We start from the raw sequence: 19,920 nt of genomic DNA on the forward strand, positions 1-19,920 counted from the left end.
AGATGGTCTTAAGCTGGTTTGTTTGTTTGGTTTTTTTCCTATGCTCAGGAGATCAGGAATGCCAAAGTGACAACATGGTTTAATGAAATAATAGCTGGTGAAATAGAAATAAATTTGGCTAAAAGCAAATTAAATTCAAATGTTGAATGAGAATGTTTTTTCGTAAATGTTAGCAGGCTGTACTTAGAATGGCTGTTCCAGTCAAGAGGAGAGGAAAATGTGATACTTGTCTGGTAGCAGCAGAGGGTCCCAGCCACCTTCTATGGAGTTCAGAACACCCAACAGAATCAACAGGAGTCCGAGGCTGTTTTACATTACGTAGAACTTTGTGAAATTAAATTGCCAGTATTCTTTCTAGAAAAAAATTCATTTCTAGCAGGTGAGAAGCATTACCTTTTTCATCTTGTTCATAAAATCTGAAGACAGATTAAGAAACAAACAATTGTTCTTTTGATACTTTTGACATTTTTGTAATCTGTTTACTAGTAAATAATTTTCATATTGTCTTCTGGCAATTATTTAGAAGCCTAACATTAAAGCAAGCGATCTGTAGTGTTGCAAAGGTAAGACTTTACGTATAGTTTCTCATTTTGAGCATCTCACCTCCTGTTAAAACAGAAACTCTACATAAGATAACTCCTGTATTATTATACATATTTTTCAGTATTGTAAAATACAGAACACAAGAATGTACATAACCAGATAATTTTCAAGTTTATGCTCCTGTACTTTATATAAATTAAATGGTTTATTTTTAATGCATGTGCTAAAATAATTAAATTGAAGAGTTCAGTTTATTGTAAGAACTGTGTCAGACAGTGTGGACAAGGGTCTGCTCCAGTATACTGACATGAAAGTTGACCCATGGCAAGACCAGCATAGGTTGGTTTAATTTTAGTGTTTAAAGAACACCTGTGCTGTAGTGAGACACACAGAAAATAACAGCGATTTCTATTCTGCCTGAGTAACAAGCAGAACATACAGAATTCAGATGACTGCCAAACTCAGGTGCATCTGTTTCCCCAGTAGTTCTGTAGGTCTTCCAGTTTCAAAATGAAGAGGACACGTCTATGTGACTGTCGCTGAAAGCATAACTTACAAGCCAAACTTCTGGCCAGGTAGGGAAAATGAAAGGTCACTTCTTGATTGCTGTAGTTAGAAAGAATCAGCAAAGTGCTCAGTCTTGTACCCAGTGCAGCTCACTGGAACTCAGTGACTGCTGAAAGTCTCCCTTCTGCTGCTAGCACAGTGCTTCTACTGCTTAAGCTTGTGCTTGATGTTCCCCTGACCAATCTGTGAATTACTTCAGCTTTTTGTGGAGTGTGATACTCCCTCATCCACCCCCACCTCCCTCCCCCCGAAAAAGTGGGGACTGCTTGTGGTAGGACCTCAGGCTGGAAGAGAATGTAAAGGAGAGTGCCTTGGTCAGATAGATTAGCTGCCTGTGAGTGTTCCAGCTGCAGGGTAAATTAAATGCAAGTGAAGAAGCTGGAGGTAGAAATATAAACTGTTAGCAAAACTGGGCTTCACTTAAGTCTCTTGATGTACTGTTAGTCTAATCTTTCCTTGTGCATGCTTAAAAAACTGTTATTTAGGAAGTTTCATGGAGACATTGAGAAAAGAGCTCTGCTGAAAGTACAGCATCTGATTTTGAAAGACCTTTATAAGGAACTATAAAAGATTACCTGTTGTTGTAAGGTGCCCCACTATATAATCGCTTATCACAATTCATCTGCATTTTTAGACGTTTGTTATTACATGTGTACCTGGCCTCTGTCTGATATTTGTGGAAGGTAACATCAGCAGAAGCTTGCATAGCTAAATCTCCCTGACTCTGTCAATGAAAATCTTGCTGCTGCTCCTTGTGGTTCTTAGCCATTGATATTTTAAACAGAAAGTTCTTATGATTGCAGGGTTGGTCTTTTTTCTTCATTGTAAATGCATGTTACATTTCTTTGTTCAACAAATTATCACATTTTGCTTTTTCATTTCTTAAATTTAAAATGCATTGTGTGGTTGTTTCTGTTTCTTGTTTGTTGTATGCAAGTTGTCCTTCATCAAAATGTTTTAACGTGAATTTATTCACTTAACTGACACTTCCTTTAAGTAGTTTTCACTATACTTTGTAAGCATGAAAATGGTGTACAGATAATATTTATAAGCTAGAAAGAAAAACAGGGTCTCTAATCGGAGCCCTACTACTCTGAAATATCTTCAGACAAAAAAGTCCAGACTCTTGGGATTCTGTATAAATGTAACATGAAGACTTCTGTAATGCAGAATGATTTTCTAGAATATATGTGTTCATTTTAAATTAATTAGTTCATACATTCATGTTGGATAGTCCTTTAAAAATTCATATTCTTTCAGCTTAGTTCTCTCAGTTGTATAGTCACAATACTTTGCTTTACACTGAAACACTAGATTTAAGAAAACGTTAATTGATTTGCAGTCACTGTGTACTAACATGAAACTGAAAACTTGCTTTTGCTGGCTTGTGTTTTTGACTAACACTTTTACTGTTTCCTCTCTAAAGCCTGGGAGAATGCTTTGAGTCATATACACTTCATTTATCCTGCTTCCTCTCTTCAGGAGAAGAATATTTTCTTTTTATATCTACTGAGGATATGTGTATGTTTGGTTAATTCTGTTCCTCATCTTTTAGTGTCTCGCTCTTTTAACTTTTTTTTTTCCCCACTCGTTTGGCATTTTTCCCCCTGCTGGCCGACTGCGGTAACAGCGCTTCTTTCCTTTCGGAAATGGAAGGCCGAGGCTGTCCTTGACTGTCACTGCGGTGTGGTTGAAGCGCAGGCTGCTCTTCTGAAACCTTTTTTGTCCTCTGAACGTCTCTCGCAGATGGATAAAATTTAAAGAATACTCAGTACCAGCAGGGGACGTGCACATACCCGAGGTTCTCCTGCACTTCCAGTGGTAGTCAGAGGTAGCTCGTTTTGCATTTCATGCCTGCAGTCTTACAGCACTACCCAGATCATCTCCTTTTGTACTCTGGACCTCTTCCCAAAACTCTTAAAGTACTTCTGCCTCGCTAATGCATCATTCCTACAAGCTAGTTCTTTCCAAGATAGTGGATTGCTACAAGGGGAGAAAGAGTTTGGCAGTCAATAAGAAATTTCTCCTCGTGTTTAAAAGAATAAAACAAGAATTCAGAGATCCCTCCATTCTTAATGGAATCTGAGGGGGAAAAATTACTTTAATGGGTACTGGGGTAGAGTTTTCTTAATTTTTTCTTGTTCCTTGTATCTTCAGTTATTAAATCAATTACTAGGATTTACTGTGTGTGTTCTTCCTTGCGACTCCCTCTCCCCTCCATTTCCCCAAGTAGTCCTCTGTCTCTGAAGTATAAAAGGAAGGCAGGAACTTCTCAGTGACTGGACTGAGAAATTTGCATACCTTAAGAGCAGTGGAGGTTAATGAACTGATTTAGCTAGGCATACTATTAAAAAAAATTCCGTAAGCCACCAATCTTAGAATATCTTCCCTTTACTTCCCTTAGAAATTTTGACACCAAACAGTGGACTAGTATAGCTAGGAGGGGACAGCTCTTTGTGTTTTCTGTTGACCTTCTGTCTTTTTTTCCCCTCACAGCAGTACTTTGTAAATAAATTGAAAATAATTAAAAAAGAAAAATTACAGTTTTAAGACTTAACAGATTAACTGACATGATTTTGAAATTTAATTGATAAACAATGTTTTTAAAAGCAAACCAAAAAAAACCCCAAAAAACACCAAAACCGCAAACAATCCACATTTCCAGCAACTTTATGAAATGTGGAGTAATGTGGCAAAAAATTTTTAGAAACAAGTACTAAACTGACTTTCACTGATTTATATCTTTACATCATTTGCATTTTGATTTTGCAAAAAAATTCCCTAGCTTCCTGCTTCAAATATGAAACTTTACTGTTGCACTGTTAGTAAAGCATAAACTTACAGACGTAATTAGGACTGGGGGTTCTCTTACTGTATGTATAGATTAACAGTTCTTCTAAATAATAAAATAATTCACTAAAATACAAGTTCAAGTCATACAACTTTTTTATATGAGCAAGAATTTAGCTACTCTGCATAGGAGGTGATTTTTTGTTTTTCTAAAAACTGATGAATAATAACTTCCTGAGCAAAGTGAGGCTTAATGGTGTCCTTCATATTTCTCTGTCTGCAGTACTAGAACTTCTGAATGCAACAGTGCTGTAAAACATCCCCATGCAGTGGTTTCTGGGTAGAAAAAGGAGAATTTTACTGCTGGTGACTTTATGAATGTCAGATTAGATAGGGAATACATTGAGCCCTTGCTGTAAAGTCAGGAAGAACTTCTGCCAGGCTTACTAGTGGTCATAGTTTAGAGAGGCTTCTCTGATTCAAGAAATGTGCTAAGACTCTGCAAAGAAGAGGGGTTTGTGCTCAGGTAAAAAGTGCAAAGCCACATATCTTAAAACTGCTCAGGTGAGAGAGACGATCCCGAGATTTTAAAACATATTTATGCTAACTTTCCACTAGGCCAAATGTGGTTTATCATTTTGCTGAGAGTGTGATCTCATCCCCCATCTCACCCCTGAGATGCTAGGGAAGAGTGCATTCAGGAAGAGTTACTGATGCCCAACAGAGCTGTAGTCATAGGACAAGCAGAGCTAAGAAGGTAATCATCTTCTGTTTGTGTGTTTGATGCAATGGCGAGCGTCGGCCGGTATTTTAAAAAGCAGATTGTGCAATGGTTTTATCTTTACACTAGGGATGGTCTTTTGAACAGTAATGAGTCTTTTAGCTCATTTTCTATATGTTAAATATAGTACTGCTTCAGTAAATGATGGTGTCACACACTTTTATTTAAACTTAGTTTGAGGGTCTAGAAAGTGTTTCAGAGAAGGTGAAACAATCTATCCCCAAGTGAAATCAACTTTGGTGTCTTAAACTCCAAATTGCATTTGTTTCATGGCTAATTATGGCAACCAAAGGAACTTGGTGGCAGAATTGAAGCCTGTAGTTTGAATCCTATAAGTTGCCTGCGTGCATAGGTAGAAAATCCAGGCTCCTTGGTAACTCTTTAGTGGACGTTATGTACCAGTACTGTGTGGGGATAGGGAAAGAGGAATAGAGTGCAGTTATAAAGGAGTTATACGGGTGACAAACTGGAAGGGGTGGCTGGTACACCTGTGTGTGCTCGAGTCTGTTATCTTGGGCAGTCCTGTTGGTCCCTTTAACACTAGCCTGGCATGTGTTACTGGGGCTGACTGGGAGTTCTCCCAGCTGCAGCACAACAGGAAGATCAGATTCCGTGCACTGGCACACAAAAGGCTTTTTTTTTAATCACAGAAGCAGCAGCATGGCTACTGCTAACTATGGTCATTGAAACATGAACCTTATAGTAATGAAATTTGAAATAGCTTGTATACACCCCCTGTTTGGACTATTTTTAGTCTTTTTCTTATGACTGCAGAAATCCATCCTCTTACGGAATACGAGTTGTTTCATTTCTGACTTGAAAATCACAGTAAAGTAACTGCTATGACTTGTTTTCCTAGAATATACTGATAGAGTGCTCTCTACATACAGGATGCCTTTCAAATGTGGAAAGGAGAGTTGTTGCTTTGAGGAGTTAACATCTTAAAACAAAAGTCCAGAGAAAAAACTTGGAATCCATTCTGTGTGTGGTGTATTTTACACAAAACCCCCTCAGCCTAGTTTCACTTTTTAAATTAATGCTTTACCCTTAACATTTTCAAGCAATGCTCTGAAATGTGAAAGAATATCGGGGTTAAAATTGCCTATGCACAGCAATTAGTCCTTTTTTGTCTGAGTTCATCCTGTGCATTGAACAGGGCCAAGGTCCTATTGGCAAAAAATAAAAAATAATTAAATATTGTAATGTGATATGAACGTATAAAGTTCCGTGGTCTGACAGCAAATGTGTGCTAGCTTCTGGAGTTAGGAAAAAAGCTAAGAAAAAATGGCTACATGTGACAATTAATTTTTCCCATTTTTTTCCAAACAAGTCACTGGTTACAGTAGCATAAGCTTTATTGTGTAACTTAAAGGTAATAATAAGTTATAACTAGACATCTTAATATACAGATAATTAGCATTTAAATAGTCTTAAACCTTCAGGTGCTGTATGCTAAAATGTTTTCACCACCATGTGTTCTAGTGTTCTCAGGGGCTGCCAAGCTTTAAACATAAAAGTAGTTTTGAGATCTTTGTTTTTGTAACAAGTCCGTGAAATGAGTAACTTTTCTCCTTATTTGCAAACCTCAACAAAAAACTTAAAGTTGATCTGCAGGATATGATGTTTTGGTAATGGTGGTTTATTTTTTGTTACATAAGTTATATAGAATTCTTTAAAAGTTTAAGAGCCTTTTTTGGGGTCTGGAGTGGGTATTACTACTGTAAGTGTATGTATATCTCAATCTGCCTTTCCTGTTAGTAATATTGATATTAGTAGGAGTAACATCAGATTGTCAACAATCAATCTTCCTAACAGAAATATATTTCTAAAACATCGGAATTTTATTTGGTTAATGCTAATTTTGATTGAGGTAAGCATTACTCAAGCTGTTCTTCAGGTCACAGATCACATGTATATTTTGGGAAGAAGGCAGTGCTCTTAATATGACTCCCAGAGCTGGGGTTTAAAAAAAACACCCAAAAACTGCAGAATATCCTGTAATAATCTGAACCTTTCAGACTCCTGCCTTGAACAGTTTACAGCACATATTTCTAGAGCTTTCAAAAGGCTGCCTCAGTAAATTTGATAGCTGAGATTTTGTGAACATTTCTGCTTGTTGAAGTTTTTGTTAAGAAACCCTGCATAATGCTAAACTCTTCAGACTTCTCTGTGGATATGAGTGATTGTGAGCTGTCTAGTCTTAACTTTCTAATGTGTTTTATTGAGAGAAGAGAGAGGCAGTGTGAGTTACTGTATGTACTCTTGCTGTGAACAGGAAATAATTTCATCTATAGAGCAGACTTTATGTGCTGCTCTATGTGCTGTATTTTTCATTAATACTATTTCCATGTTGGTTCCCAGTATTCACCAAAGCTACAGATTTAGTTCATCATATGCTGTTCTCTACTATAAAAATGTTAAGAGTAGTTGAAAACTTAAGTCTGTTTAAGATGCTTGGAGTTACCAACTGTGGGTGTTTGTTCATCATTTCTGTCTCAATTCCCTATCTAAGAAAACTTACCTGTATCAGGCACAAGTTTTCCTATGGCTCTCTTTAGTGTGCTGCTTATGAAGAAACCAATTATTTGTTGTAGAGCTTAGACATTGAGTTTAAAAAAGTATGCAAACTGAAAGCTCAGAATGAAAAGAAGTATTCAACTGATGCCTTATTCTTCAAGCTTGTCCTCTACTAAATGAGGCAGAGATGTCAGTAAAAATACTGTACCTGCAGGAGGGCAGAATTAAGGTATTTTGTGTTGCCAGAGGTTTGACTTTCAAACATTAACCTGTTCTAAACTCTTAAGAAAAAGCCTGTAATAAATTACGTACGGAAAAGGATGCAAATGTATTTCCATTCCCTGTCTAGGTCCTCTCTAAGTGACTTCTCCAAGGCAACAGAGTAATTCATTCAGATAGTCACGTTTCAACTCCTGGTGTTCCTAACTTTGTCCTTGGGAGCCCCTGGGTTCTCAGTCTGGGGTTGCAGCCCTTCAGAGTGGTTAAATGCAATCTGAAGGTTTGTTACTGTGCAGGTTTTTTTCCAGCTTGATGAAGCTGGGGTCCTACTATGGAGGTGAGTCTCTACGTAGGGGGGAACAGTTGCTGTTATTTTTAAATGACAGCTTTCTCATCAGTTTCCATATACTTGTGCTACAAGTAAATTGATATTTTTCTTTTTTATATAAAAATCATGTTTGTTTATTCTAAGGCTGCATTTGTGGATGTGTAGTACAGACTGTTTTCTTTAGCTTTCCAAAGTCAGTCATCTACAGCAGTGAGATTTATTTTAAATTATTATTTTATTAATAGCATGGGCATATAGTTGTAATTGTTTGTTGAAGAGGGACAGGTAATGATTGCATAATGAAAAAGCATAGTCTGTGGATTTTCGGACCAATTAAATAGCTGATTGATAGTGGGAGGTGGAGGTGACAAGTAAGATTTTAATATCAAAAAAGAAACAACTAGAGTTTGAGAATCATACCTGTCTCTTCAGCACCCTCAACAATGAGAGTATTTGAAATTCTCTAGCACCCAGAGTGAATATAACCTCAAAATAGTCCATACTCCAAAGTTCATAACCTGCCATGTTAACAGTTGGATATTGTGTAAACTAACCTGGAATTGCTCTAAAATTAAACATCTTCGTAATATTGTGTTCAAAATGCACAATAAAATTTGAGACTAGGAGACTGACAATACAGTCTCTGTCATCAGTAGGCTTCCTGTTTTCTGTTCTCAGTGTTCATCAGCACACAGTTCTGCTGGTTAGTAAATGGAAACTCCTTCACTTGTGCTGGTCTCCAATGAGCGAGAGATAATTATGTGGCATTTCTACTGCTGTATCTTTTCATAAGGCTGGCCCTTGAACTTCAGCCCTGTGATGACTTGTGTGTGAATAAAAACATATATGCAAAGGTCTTGTTAGCTGTGCAGTTGAAGCTTAAAATATGCTAATATTCTAGTATTTTACTAGAAAATTGGGAGTATTTTAGAGGCTTTTTTTTTTAGCATCAGGCAAAGTAATTAAGCAATGAGTTATCATTTATATTGTGACTATCTTTCTAGAACTCTGGCTCATGAGTATTTTATGATTCATATGAGGATGATTGAAGAGGTACTACCTTGCTATGCTACTAAATATTCTTCCTGTGATGCAGGCATTGTAATGGACAGTGTATCTTCTCAGCCTCCACACTTCATGGCCTACTATGTTAGCTTAAACTGCTGTTGATTTCAGTTTACATTAGTACTCGGGGTTTGAGCTCTAGTGACTGTGCTGTTGTGCCACCTGCTCTACCATATTTGTTCTGTTGGTATATCCTCTGGCAGAGGTGGTGGGCAGATGTCTAAGGTGGGTAATCTTGTCATGTTTAGCTGTGGCAACTGACCAGGCTTGTGATTCAGATCTTAATAAATGTGATAAAGTGAAAGTCTGTCCTCCACAGGAGGAGGACACTGGCCTTGCACAGAATTAGAAAAACTTGTACCTATAATCTGTTCTCCCCCTAATGACAGTAATAGTTTGTATTTTAATCCAGATTGGAATTGTAAGTCTCCTTGGTTTTCCCTACCATGTCAAACAGATTTTCTTTCCAACTGATGTTTTCTAGTTAGCTTCAGCATTTAAAAAAAAAAAATACCAACCCCGCTCCCCAAGAAAAAACAAACAAAAAAGTCCCTCCTAAAACCTCAACAACCCTTCCAACTTTCCAGATATTTGAATTTCTTTTTCTGTTTCAAACTGTAGTTAAAATTTATGTAATAATCTTTTTTTCTGTTGCTGTTTTTCTTTCGTAGGAGAGAGTGAAGAGCTGAAAGGGATAACTTACTCAAAACTGGTAAGTACTTCTTCCTAGGGCTAAAATGGCTTACCTAAGAATAGATGATATGAAGAGCTGGCATCCATTTCTGGAAAAGTTTGATGCTTACTGAAACTGAAATCCTATCTATTCTTGTATTCATAAATTAAATCTTAAAAAGTAAATGTTACTGATGGAAACCTCAGTCTTATAAATAAAATCTGTGTAGGACTGATATTTGGGCCCAGGGGTTTCTAAGTACAAGGGACATTTAAATTCATCTACTCAAAAATAATAATGTTACGGTTTGGGGTTTTTTTTCTGTGTAATGTGACCCCCAAATTTATTTAAAGGGGTTTTTTGTGCAGAAAGGCTTCTCTCTAAAATTCTAAGTTACTTAGAGACCTTGCATACACACAGAAGGCATTCATGGCTTTTGTGTGTGTCCTGCCTTTGTTTGTATAAATATCAGATGTGTTTCTAGTGTAGCTTCCAAAAGAGCCATAGTTTAAATAGCATTGTGATAGTTTAGATTCTGATGTGGATTTTATTTAATTGAGATAACAGAGAAGTGTAAATGCACTTATGTGATTATTATAGAGCTTAAGGTTTCATTCAGTCTCTGAATATTTAAGTAGTCTATAAACATGTGCTACCAAATGCAGTGCATTGGGGTACTTTTCTGAGTATGTTCAAGTCTTGAAGCAACCACTTAAGAAATAACTGGTTATTGGGAACAAAGGAATGCCAGCAAGAAGTTGAATGGAGGACTGCTGCCGCCTCCAGTTGTTGAAATCCATCCAAAAAATGGTGAATTTACCTCTTGCTCTCAGTGTTCTTTCTGGCTGAAACTTGGAAGTATATCTGGATGTACAAGAGATGCATGAACTTGTCAGTCCTCTGCTTTCCTTTTGGAAATCACTGGTTCTGCCATTAAATAAAGAATTTGCATGTTTTCCTTTAAAAACTGAAGAAATGAAGGATTTTTGCCGACCAACCCATCCATGCAATTTCGGTCATCTACAAGCTTTTTAATTAAAATAATTCCACTGTCGTAAGAGTAAAGTGGAAAATGCACTATGCTTTATGATTAATCCAGAGGTGGTTTTATACCTCTTTGAATGTGGTATTGTAGGTAGTTTATAATGCCACTGGACTTAAGTTTTTAAATCTTCCCTTGAGGTTCAGTCTAAAAGAATAAAATTTCAAAAATACTGAAGATATGTGCACTTGTAAAATGTGTAACCACTTGCTTATATAGTTCTGTACCTCCTTTCAAAGGAAGTGTGAGCAATGTTTAACCAGGTGCCCTGATAGATATTTCTATGTTATTCTATGTAAACCAGAAAAAATACAGTCTGGGTATTACTGGATGTAAGGAATGATCACTTTTTTTCTTTCTTTATATTGGTTGTTTAACACTGGGTGTGTAAGGTACTTGAGGGGAATTCTGGACAGGGATAACTTTGGATAGTTATTCTTACTTGGGGAGGGAAGCTATAAGTGCGTGTTCCAGATGGAAACAACTGTATATATTTCATATTCAGAATTTGGCAACTTGACCAAACTTTTAAATGAAATACATCTGTTCTATACCCCTATACACTCGACTAGGCTAAGCAACCACTTATTTCTGCAAAGCAGTGTCACTTTTTTCTTAAACCCCTTAAAAAAATAATTTTGAAAAATCTTTCTAGTTGTTCAAGGCATAGATACAATTAGCTTGGGTTAACTTTTATGTACCATCAATACTACAATTTCTATCTGTCAAATGAAGTTGTGCATTAATAGTAATTACTCAATCTTTATATTTTTATTTACAGAGGTACTATGTCATTTTTGCCATGAACTAGTATTGGACTTTACAGTTACATGTATTAAAATGATGGATATTATTGTCAGTTGAGATAACTGTCTCTTCCACTGTTCTGCACTTAACTTTATAGTTGGCATGTAGTTACAGAGTGATATAAACTGTTCATCATGTGTGCCTTCTCATTTGTTGAAGACACACTGAGAAAGAAACTGTGGCCATACCTACCTGTGTCTTTACCCCAAAATCAAGTTTCCAGGGCTCATGAAAGACTTCTTTTCTCTGCAGTGGGTTCCAGTTTTCATTAACCAATCTCCCACGTGGTTTTCTGAAGCATAGTTTCTTTTGAAACTGCAGTGGTAGGGACTTAAAGCATGCTATCATTATTCTTGTCAGTGAGTGGAAGTAATAATCCGGGATTCTGTTTTCTCATTACTGTTTGTGGTAATAGGTCAGGGAACTATATGTAATTTCCATGTATCCCTTGATACAAATTACAATTTTATAGAGTAGTGCTGCAAAGGCAGCTGGTTTTGCTCATCTGTGTCACATGTGGGAGAGGCCCTTGCAGCAGGTCATTTCATGTGTTGGCTAGAAAGTCTGATCAGGCCTTTGTTATTTAAATACGTAACTTTAAGCTAACAGCAGACAGCACTGACAAAGAATGAGCTATATAAATACAATGCTTTTTAAACCCCCTTTATAGTCTTCTCTTTTTGTAATATATTTCTTTTTGAAAAGAGAAATGATTAATTTAAATAAACAAAACAAAACACACACCCTCAACCTTTTTATTTTCAGGAATGCACAAAGTTGTCCAGCACTTCAGTTTACTGTACTGAGACAACATAAAGTCTTAAACTTATGGGAATTACTCTCTTTTTACAGCCTACATGTCTAATCTAAACTGTCAGTATCCTTTTGAAAATCTTGTAGTCTGGTTATGAAGGCCTCTGAGTTGGCAACAATACCTGTGCAATAATTGTGAGCAAGTTGCAAAAAATAAAAAAAGGAACGATTTTAACATTACAGAAATTCTTTAATTATGGATGGAAAAGTGACTAAAAGGATTGCTATATAATGTTTTCCAATGGCTTCTATCTATGTATTTATAGATGGTTTTTATGTAGGTTCTACTATGATTTGAGCATATGGGAATCTTAATTGTGTTTCAGAAGCTGATACTTTTAATGCATTTTTGAACAAAAATCTCTTGTCCAACTTTCTAGGCTTTTAGAAATATGTCTGATAATGCTTTTCTATGTCAGAGGTTGGGGGCATTACTTTGTTTGTAGTACAAGTGGAGATGGTAAACTCATAGTTGTGATCTAAAAGTAGAATTCCAAGATGAAAAGGATTTTAAAATTAATTTTGAAAAAGTCTTGTGCTGCTTTATCTGAATCTTATGGTCCTTCAGAACAGATTTCAACTGAAATGACTAAGTCAACACAAACTTTAGGCAGTAGCTTATTAATATATTAATGTTGTTCTATCAAATTGCATGCACACTGTCCCATCCAAGAACAACTCTACAGTATCATGGAAGTGTGTTAATGCAGTACATTGAATTTAACAATTTGGGTTGCAGAATTTTAGTCTTCGGAATATGTTTGCATCTACACAGATTTTTAAAACATTCTCAGTAGTTAAATTTTCTGATTTAATGTGCAACTGCAATAGGATATTGATAGGAAATAGCTGCCTGCAAACTAAGATAAGGGGCAAAGTATGTCAACTTTGGGATATGTGGGAAGTAACAAATTTGGCTAAATGACTCCAAGGCAGGCATTTTGTAGAGCCTGTAGATTTCTCGTGTTCCATAGACTGACTGTGTTTAGGGTAGAAAGCTGCATTTGAATGTAGTTCACTATTGAATTCCCACTCTGTTATAATCTCCTTTCTTCAAATTGTCAAACCAAAACAAAACCTTTTTTTTTCTATAGGACTGGTGTTAAAGAGGGAACCAGAAACTAAAGGCACTGGAATCAGCAAAGACACTTTTAGAAAAAGTGGAGAAGGTAGAGAATGGAGCTGCAGACTCTACAGGAGGCTCTGAAAGTGGAAATTCAGGTTCACCAGGTAATTTGTATTCTTTCTTGCTTTAGACTTTCAAGTAATAGCAGCATTAGTATTGCTGGCTACTAATGGGAGCATTAAGCAGTAGCACTACAACTATAGTAATAATTGTTTTATAAGCTCAAAATACTTAAGAATTTTATACTCTGCATTTTGACCCCACCACCTGTTGTTTTTTAGCAAATGTGAAAAATCTACATATCAATCTGTGGGTGGGGATTTTTTTTAATATTTTGTAGCAGTAATAAAAACATTTTGAGAACTCTACATTCAGCAGCCTCTATCTGAAAGGTTTTTCTAATGTTCTGAAGCCAACTGCAGTATTCAGTTGAGGAAATATTAGAAATAATAATAATAAAACCTAATTTAGCAAATGTAAGAGGACATATGCATATTCTTGGGACAAAATTATTACAGCCATAGACACAGAGTAGCTGTCAATTTGAAATGTTAAATTTATCAATGAATCCTTTTCTAAACACAGTTCTCCAAGTATTCATGGAGCTCTCCAGATATCTGAAACTCACAACTGTTACACAGTGGATTAAAAAAATGTATCATAAGTTGCACTGATCAGTTTAACCCATCATATAAAATTTGGGAAATGTTTCCTTATTATTTGGTGACTTGTCTAAAAAGTGTTCTTGATGCAATGATGAGCAGATTGCAAGAACTCAAATGGGTGAATTATTAAAATGAACTATGTCTGCTTTAACAAAATAAAACTTACAGCTAGGGAGAAAAACTTGAGAAAGCCAAAGATGGATTTCCGGAACTAGAGGTGAGTATTTTGCTCTCTTCAGAAACTTCCAAGGCCCTTGCATTCAAACAATGAAGTCTTGTTATGGGGGTAAGGAAGTTCAGAAATTACCCATGCTATTTTGCTGCAGACATAGAAATATCTGAGACCAGTAAGTAATTTTTTCAAGTGTTATCTTCTGTAAAGCGATCAGAACGCTATTCTTACTTGTGTTTGTATAACAGTGTTTACCTCTTGTGCCTAAGCTAACCCAAAATTTTAAGACTGTGAATTTTGAATAATGTTTAGCATCTGTTCATAATGACAGTGCTGAACAGGGATGAAGACTGGAATATGTCCAAAAAGACTTCTTTTAACAGCTTAAATTTTTTTTGACCCTGTTTGCTTTAGCTTTGCCCAGTCCTCATTAAAAGTGAGCTCTGAACTGAAATAAACTTTAATTAAATTTAGTTGGTGAAACTAGAAAAGCCATTATATCAAAAAGTTGTCTTAATTCAAGATGCCATATATTTCTATAATTAGGGCTAAGAACAAGTATATGTTTATGATGGAAAATAACACTGGCAACGGCATGTTGAGTGCTTGAGTAAACTTTTGTGAACTGTTGTTGTCAAATGGACACTGATAGAAATTAAACTAGTTTTGGCACAAAAAAAAGAAATCTTCAATGAAATGCTTGAACTTTCTTGCATAGCTTTGAATTTTGTAACCTAAAGAGATACAGTATATCCCTTCTTTTTGTTCAGGATTTATGGAGCAGTGTCTCTTGTCATCTTTTACTTAGCTAGTATTTCTTTTTCTGAGGACTCTCTAGAAAAGCTTGCCAACACTCATACAGTCAGGGTTTTTTGTCCCATTGCAAGTGGTCACGGGTGTCTGTGATCCTGTACGGAGTTCAGCTCAGCACTGTGGTCAAAGCCTCCCAGGTTCCTGATGCAGTGTACTGCTTGTGACTGCTTCCATGGCTGTACAAAGTGATGTTCAGTATGACTGTGGTTTTCTTTGTGGAATAGCTCCTTGTTTCCTGCCTATTCTATTTCACCTCCAGAACTGTCTGAAGCTTTCAAAATGCTGCTTTGGCAAAGTGAGTCTTAAACTACCAGTAAGGACCCAAAGGAAGTGTTGTGTTGTTTAGAAAAAGCTACTTTTTTGGTTTCATTTTCACAGAGAATCCTCCATGAATGACATCTGACCAGATCACTTGCTATATCAGTGTAATACAACTTGAATATTCAAATAGCTTCAATGTCAAAGCTATATTGATTGTCCTGAGAAGAAATGCATCTAATCTAAGTACTTCATTCTGCTACTGTGTTGACTTAATTAAGGTTATTTTGAAGCAGTCTGCTCTTCATAGTTTTGATCACAAGAGGTGTTAAAGAAGTTATATTTAGCTATTCTTACAGAAGGATTGGGTTTTGTGGATGATTCCTTGAACTGATGTGGGGAAAGAACCTAAACCATAATTTTCCTTATTTCATACCAGAAAGATCAGTATGTTTTAAAATATCTAAAATTTAACTTGTGCTTGTGGCTAGTGCAAAAGAAGATATTTTTTTCCCTAGGATTGCATGATGCAATGTTTTGTGATTCATAAATTTAGCAATGCCTTGTGAACAGTTTACAGTACTGACTGTATTGTCTTACGACTGTGTCTGCAGGAGCACTTTGTATAAAAACTAACAGATCTGTTACTTGTCAAATTCTAATGTGGCAGGAAGCAGCAAGGAAAAATAAGCTGAGTGTGCCTGTGACGCTGAATGCATGACGAAACAATAATGCTCAGCTTAGATAAATACCAAGTGATGCACTTTGGAAAAACAGGTTCAGTTTTACAGCTGCAATAGCAGGCTGTGAATTGGCAGTTAGGACAGTGGAGGGAGTTCTTGCAGTACAGAGTACCTGAACATTGCATGCAGTTTTAAACTTTGTCTCCAGATGACAGAGGCAAACTAGAGAAGTACAGGGAAGCGTGCCAAGAGTGAACAAAGCAATGGAATGATTTGTGCATGAGGAGACTCTCATCTGAAGAAGTGATGAGTGATAGATGAATATGTGTTGTGGAAAAAATGTAGGAAGAAGCTGAATAGAGAAGCAGCCATAGAATCATATAATACTGAGTTGGAAGGGACCTGTAAGGATCATTGAGTCCAACTTCCAACTCCTTTTGACTCAAGTCAACTCTGGTTTTCTGTAATTGTATTAGTCTCTCATGCTTGCATTGTAAGGAGACAGATTCAAAAGAAAAAGGTCATCCTTTTACGTAAGAGTCCTTTAGTTTAACTTGGGAACTTATTGTCACAGAATCTAGAGTGTTTTCCTGAGTTTAAAAAGTAATTAAGGCAGATAAATCAAAGAAATGTGTGCTACAAGCTATTAAACCTAAGATGTAATCTTTGAAGACGTCAGAGATGTAAATTTGTGAAAGATGAGAAATAATGCTGCATGCTTGTCCAGCATGGACTCTCTGCTAATGCATCTGTTTTTTGCTAATGGCTACTACTAGAAAATGCAGCAGGTAAACCTGTGGTCTGATGCAAAATTATCTTTGTGTCGGGTCTTTTGGGTTTTTTTTGTTTTGTTTTTTTTTTTTTTTAGTACAGTTTTTAGGATATGAAAGGAATTAAACTTTTAAAGAGAATTAGCTGACAATCTGAATTCTCTGAGTGGTATCAATGAAGGTGGAATAGAACATGTGTTTTTCTTGCTTGCTTTGTCCTTCTGTTTTTCACTCCTTTTCCTGATTCTGATGAGTAAATGAAGAAGAAAGTAGAGACTTTACATGATTCTTTGCATGTGTGGAAGGGGCATGGTGATGTGATGAATAAATGTGGTTGTAACCAAAAAAGAAATGGGGAATTTTTGGTTTATCTTGTCTCTTCAATCTGGGCTCTGTTTTTCGTCGCTGACTTTTTTCTTGCTTAGCAATAGGCAGCATTCTCCTGCAGCTGCCTAAAGGAAGCGAAGGAGGAAGAATGGTGAATGGTAACAATCTGTCTGCTTTCCCGTGGATGTGGAGGGCATCTCTTCTACAATGATCTCAATCTCTCTTTGAGGGAGAAAAGTGGCAAAGATACTTCTGAACATGGGTCTTCCATCTGGTACCAGCCGAGCCAACACACAGGCGGAGCCACAGTACTTGAAACATTGTGCTCTTGAATATACAAACAGCTTTTGTGCCTGCAGTGATTATCTGTGATTTGTGTTTCTTGTGACTGCAAGCAAAGAAGGCAGCAGTTCTAGAGGAGACACAGCTATTAGATTATCTTACCCAGCTGGCTTAAATTGTCATTAAAAAGCATCACTTATTCAAGAGCTATTGAGGAGGAGCAGAAGTGATGGCTTAGTACAGTTGTTTTACTATATTAATAAGAATGGGTTTGGAAATTATATAATACTGGACTCCAGGCCTTGCTATTGAAATGCTGTAAACTAAGTATTTTGCTTTTACAAAAGTTCTTCAAAAATACTTTTAAACTCTTCAACAAGATCTGTAATGAAGCCTTCATTGTATTGTTACATCTGTTTTCTTTCTAGAAATTGGTTGCCCAAATGAAGCAAGATCCACAGGTAACTATTTATTTTTATATTGGATTATTTAGCTTTAAAAATGCAGGAAATAACAGTGCATGAAGCTTGAGAATTTTAGATATTTCTTGATCACATTCTTTCTTGCTAACACAGTGTTTAGAAGAAAACTTATGAACAAGTTTTGGAGCAATGACTGTTAGATAGTTTAAAACAAAACCAAAACTGTTGCCATTATGGAGTTTTTACTTCATATGTATCCTTATTGGTTTAAATCAAGTGGCCCTTGTGGGCTTTGGTGCCGTTCAAATGTGCAGTAAGTTTATGATTCTATTAGAAGCTCTTCTTTATAAAAGGTGCCATTGTTAGAAATAGCTTTTTTATTTTTTTGAACATAAGAAGGTTCACGGTACAAGAAGTGAGAGGATATTCTGTCCAAGAAATTTTGTTCAAATAATGTAGCATAAGGCTATGTCCTTATTGCCTGTCTTAGGTATCTTACCAGCACTGTAGTGTCCAAAGAGTGGGCACTTGGCCTTGGGAAGTTTCAGAGCTACTGAGGTTGGATAACTAGACTCCTTGCATAGACAGCAGAAGTTATCCCTTTTCCAGTAACTGTGTAAGGTGACTGGGTTTTTACTCTACAGCAGTTAAGCACTCTGCTGAATGGGGAATTCTGTGGAGTTCTCAAACCAGTCTGAAATGTTAAGGAGAGGGATAAAGGCAGCTCACTTGAGGCTTGCTATTAAAATGCTCCCATCCCCATACATTAGTAAATGCCCTGTAATTTTTCTGAATGTATATTTTTTTTGAGCTCAGTGAAGAAGACAGTTTTTAATAACTGTCAAGTAGCTGGACTCCTGATGGGGAGGGTTGAACTGGAAGTAGGGTATATTGGAAAATCTGTTTTCTAGAACTTCCTTATTCTGATGGGATTTAGGTAAGGTCTGTGCTACCCTTTCTCGCTGGGCAGGTGTGCTAACAATTAGACTGCAGAGCAGTTTGTTTTCAGTTTATATCTGCTGAAAGTGAGATCATGCTGCAAGCAGCCATGCAAAGTTCCAAGAGTCAGGAAGAGTAAACCTGGTCTCTGCTTCCAATGCTCTTAATGCATTTTTATCCCAGATTATTAAGTGGAATCTAAAAGAAAGGGGGATGACTGGCAATATCTGGTTTTGCTAGAAATGGAGAAGAGTATCTACAAGCTGAGATTGTAATGCATTTCAGAGTTGAATGGAGGAATATAGAAATAGGGAATATACCCTGAGCATGTAGTACCTGTAACGATATTAGTCCTATGTTTTAATTTTTCTATGTAGCACTGAACCTGCTTAATCTAGTGTAAAAAGTTTAGATGTAAATGAGAACAAAAAAAGTGGAAAAAGAGAAAAATTAAAAAATACTTGCTTTTCTGTCATGTTTCTGTAGAGCTTCATTGGTTTTAAACAATGGACAGATTTTTTTTAAGTTTTATTTTATTTTTAGTAGGAAAGAAAAAGTCCTGGTAAAAGTTGTTTCCTGTGTGCATCTTTGTAGAGATGCTCATGGCTTTCAAATCTTAAGTTTAAGAAAAGGCTATTGTAGGCAAAGTAGTGATATGAATGATGTGGTAAGGCAAATGTAGTTCCCTTTAGTACAGTCTAAGGCATAAACATATATGGAAATAAGACTTGGATATGTGTGCCTTTATTTGATATGTATGTCAGTTAAGATTTAATAGATATGTTTGATGCTCTATACAGTTAAATGTATAATATCTTTGCATAAGTAGCATAGGTGAGAATGTTTTAGATAAGATACCATAGCATGCTGTTATATACAGTATGATGCTGTTGTTCTAAATATTAACAAACATTTCTCATTTAATTTGTAAACTTGATGAAATGTACAAATGTGCTTTTTATAGTGTGATAAGCACTAATGGATGTTTTAATGAAATCTTCATTCCAATCTGGGCTGTCACTCTGAGTGCTGGAAAGGTCCTCCGATTATTGTTGCACTCAGTGACTTAAGTCAGGCTTTTTTGAGCCTCTTGAATTTTATTGGCTGTACATCCAGAGGTGCTGTATTTGTAGTACACTATGCAAAAACAAAACAAAAAAACAAACCACCTTCCTGCTACTACTCTATGTTAACAAATGGAATATCTTTCTCACAGATATTTTTTCTTTCTAATCAGAACGCTGATTTGAAGAAACAACTTCATGAACTTCAAGCCAAAATCACAGCTCTGAGTGAGAAACAGGTAGGGAAACAGATG

General features: G+C 36.3%; 1 protein-coding gene across 4 annotated transcripts in view; it reads left to right on the forward strand.

Moving 5' to 3' along the window:
- Window positions 1-19,920, forward strand: part of PHF21A (PHD finger protein 21A) — a 127,638-nt gene that overhangs the window by 20,939 nt on the left and 86,779 nt on the right. For 2 of the 4 annotated variants that reach the window (XM_008919792.3, XM_018082275.2), the window contains exons 2-5: window positions 9,482-9,522; window positions 13,240-13,375; window positions 17,670-17,702; window positions 19,819-19,905. In XM_008919792.3, coding sequence (XP_008918040.1) covers window positions 13,322-13,375; window positions 17,670-17,702; window positions 19,819-19,905 — 174 coding nt within the window. In that variant the 5' untranslated portion in view covers window positions 9,482-9,522; window positions 13,240-13,321. The remainder of the gene's footprint in view (window positions 1-9,481; window positions 9,523-13,239; window positions 13,376-17,669; window positions 17,703-19,818; window positions 19,906-19,920) is intronic. The other 2 variants (XM_008919793.3, XM_018082276.2) reach the window with 1 other exon arrangement.

The sequence above is a fragment of the Manacus vitellinus genome, unplaced genomic scaffold (genome assembly GCF_001715985.3).
Source record: "Manacus vitellinus isolate BGI_N305 unplaced genomic scaffold, ASM171598v3 scaffold_6_pilon, whole genome shotgun sequence".
Taxonomy (NCBI): Eukaryota; Metazoa; Chordata; class Aves; order Passeriformes; family Pipridae; genus Manacus; species Manacus vitellinus.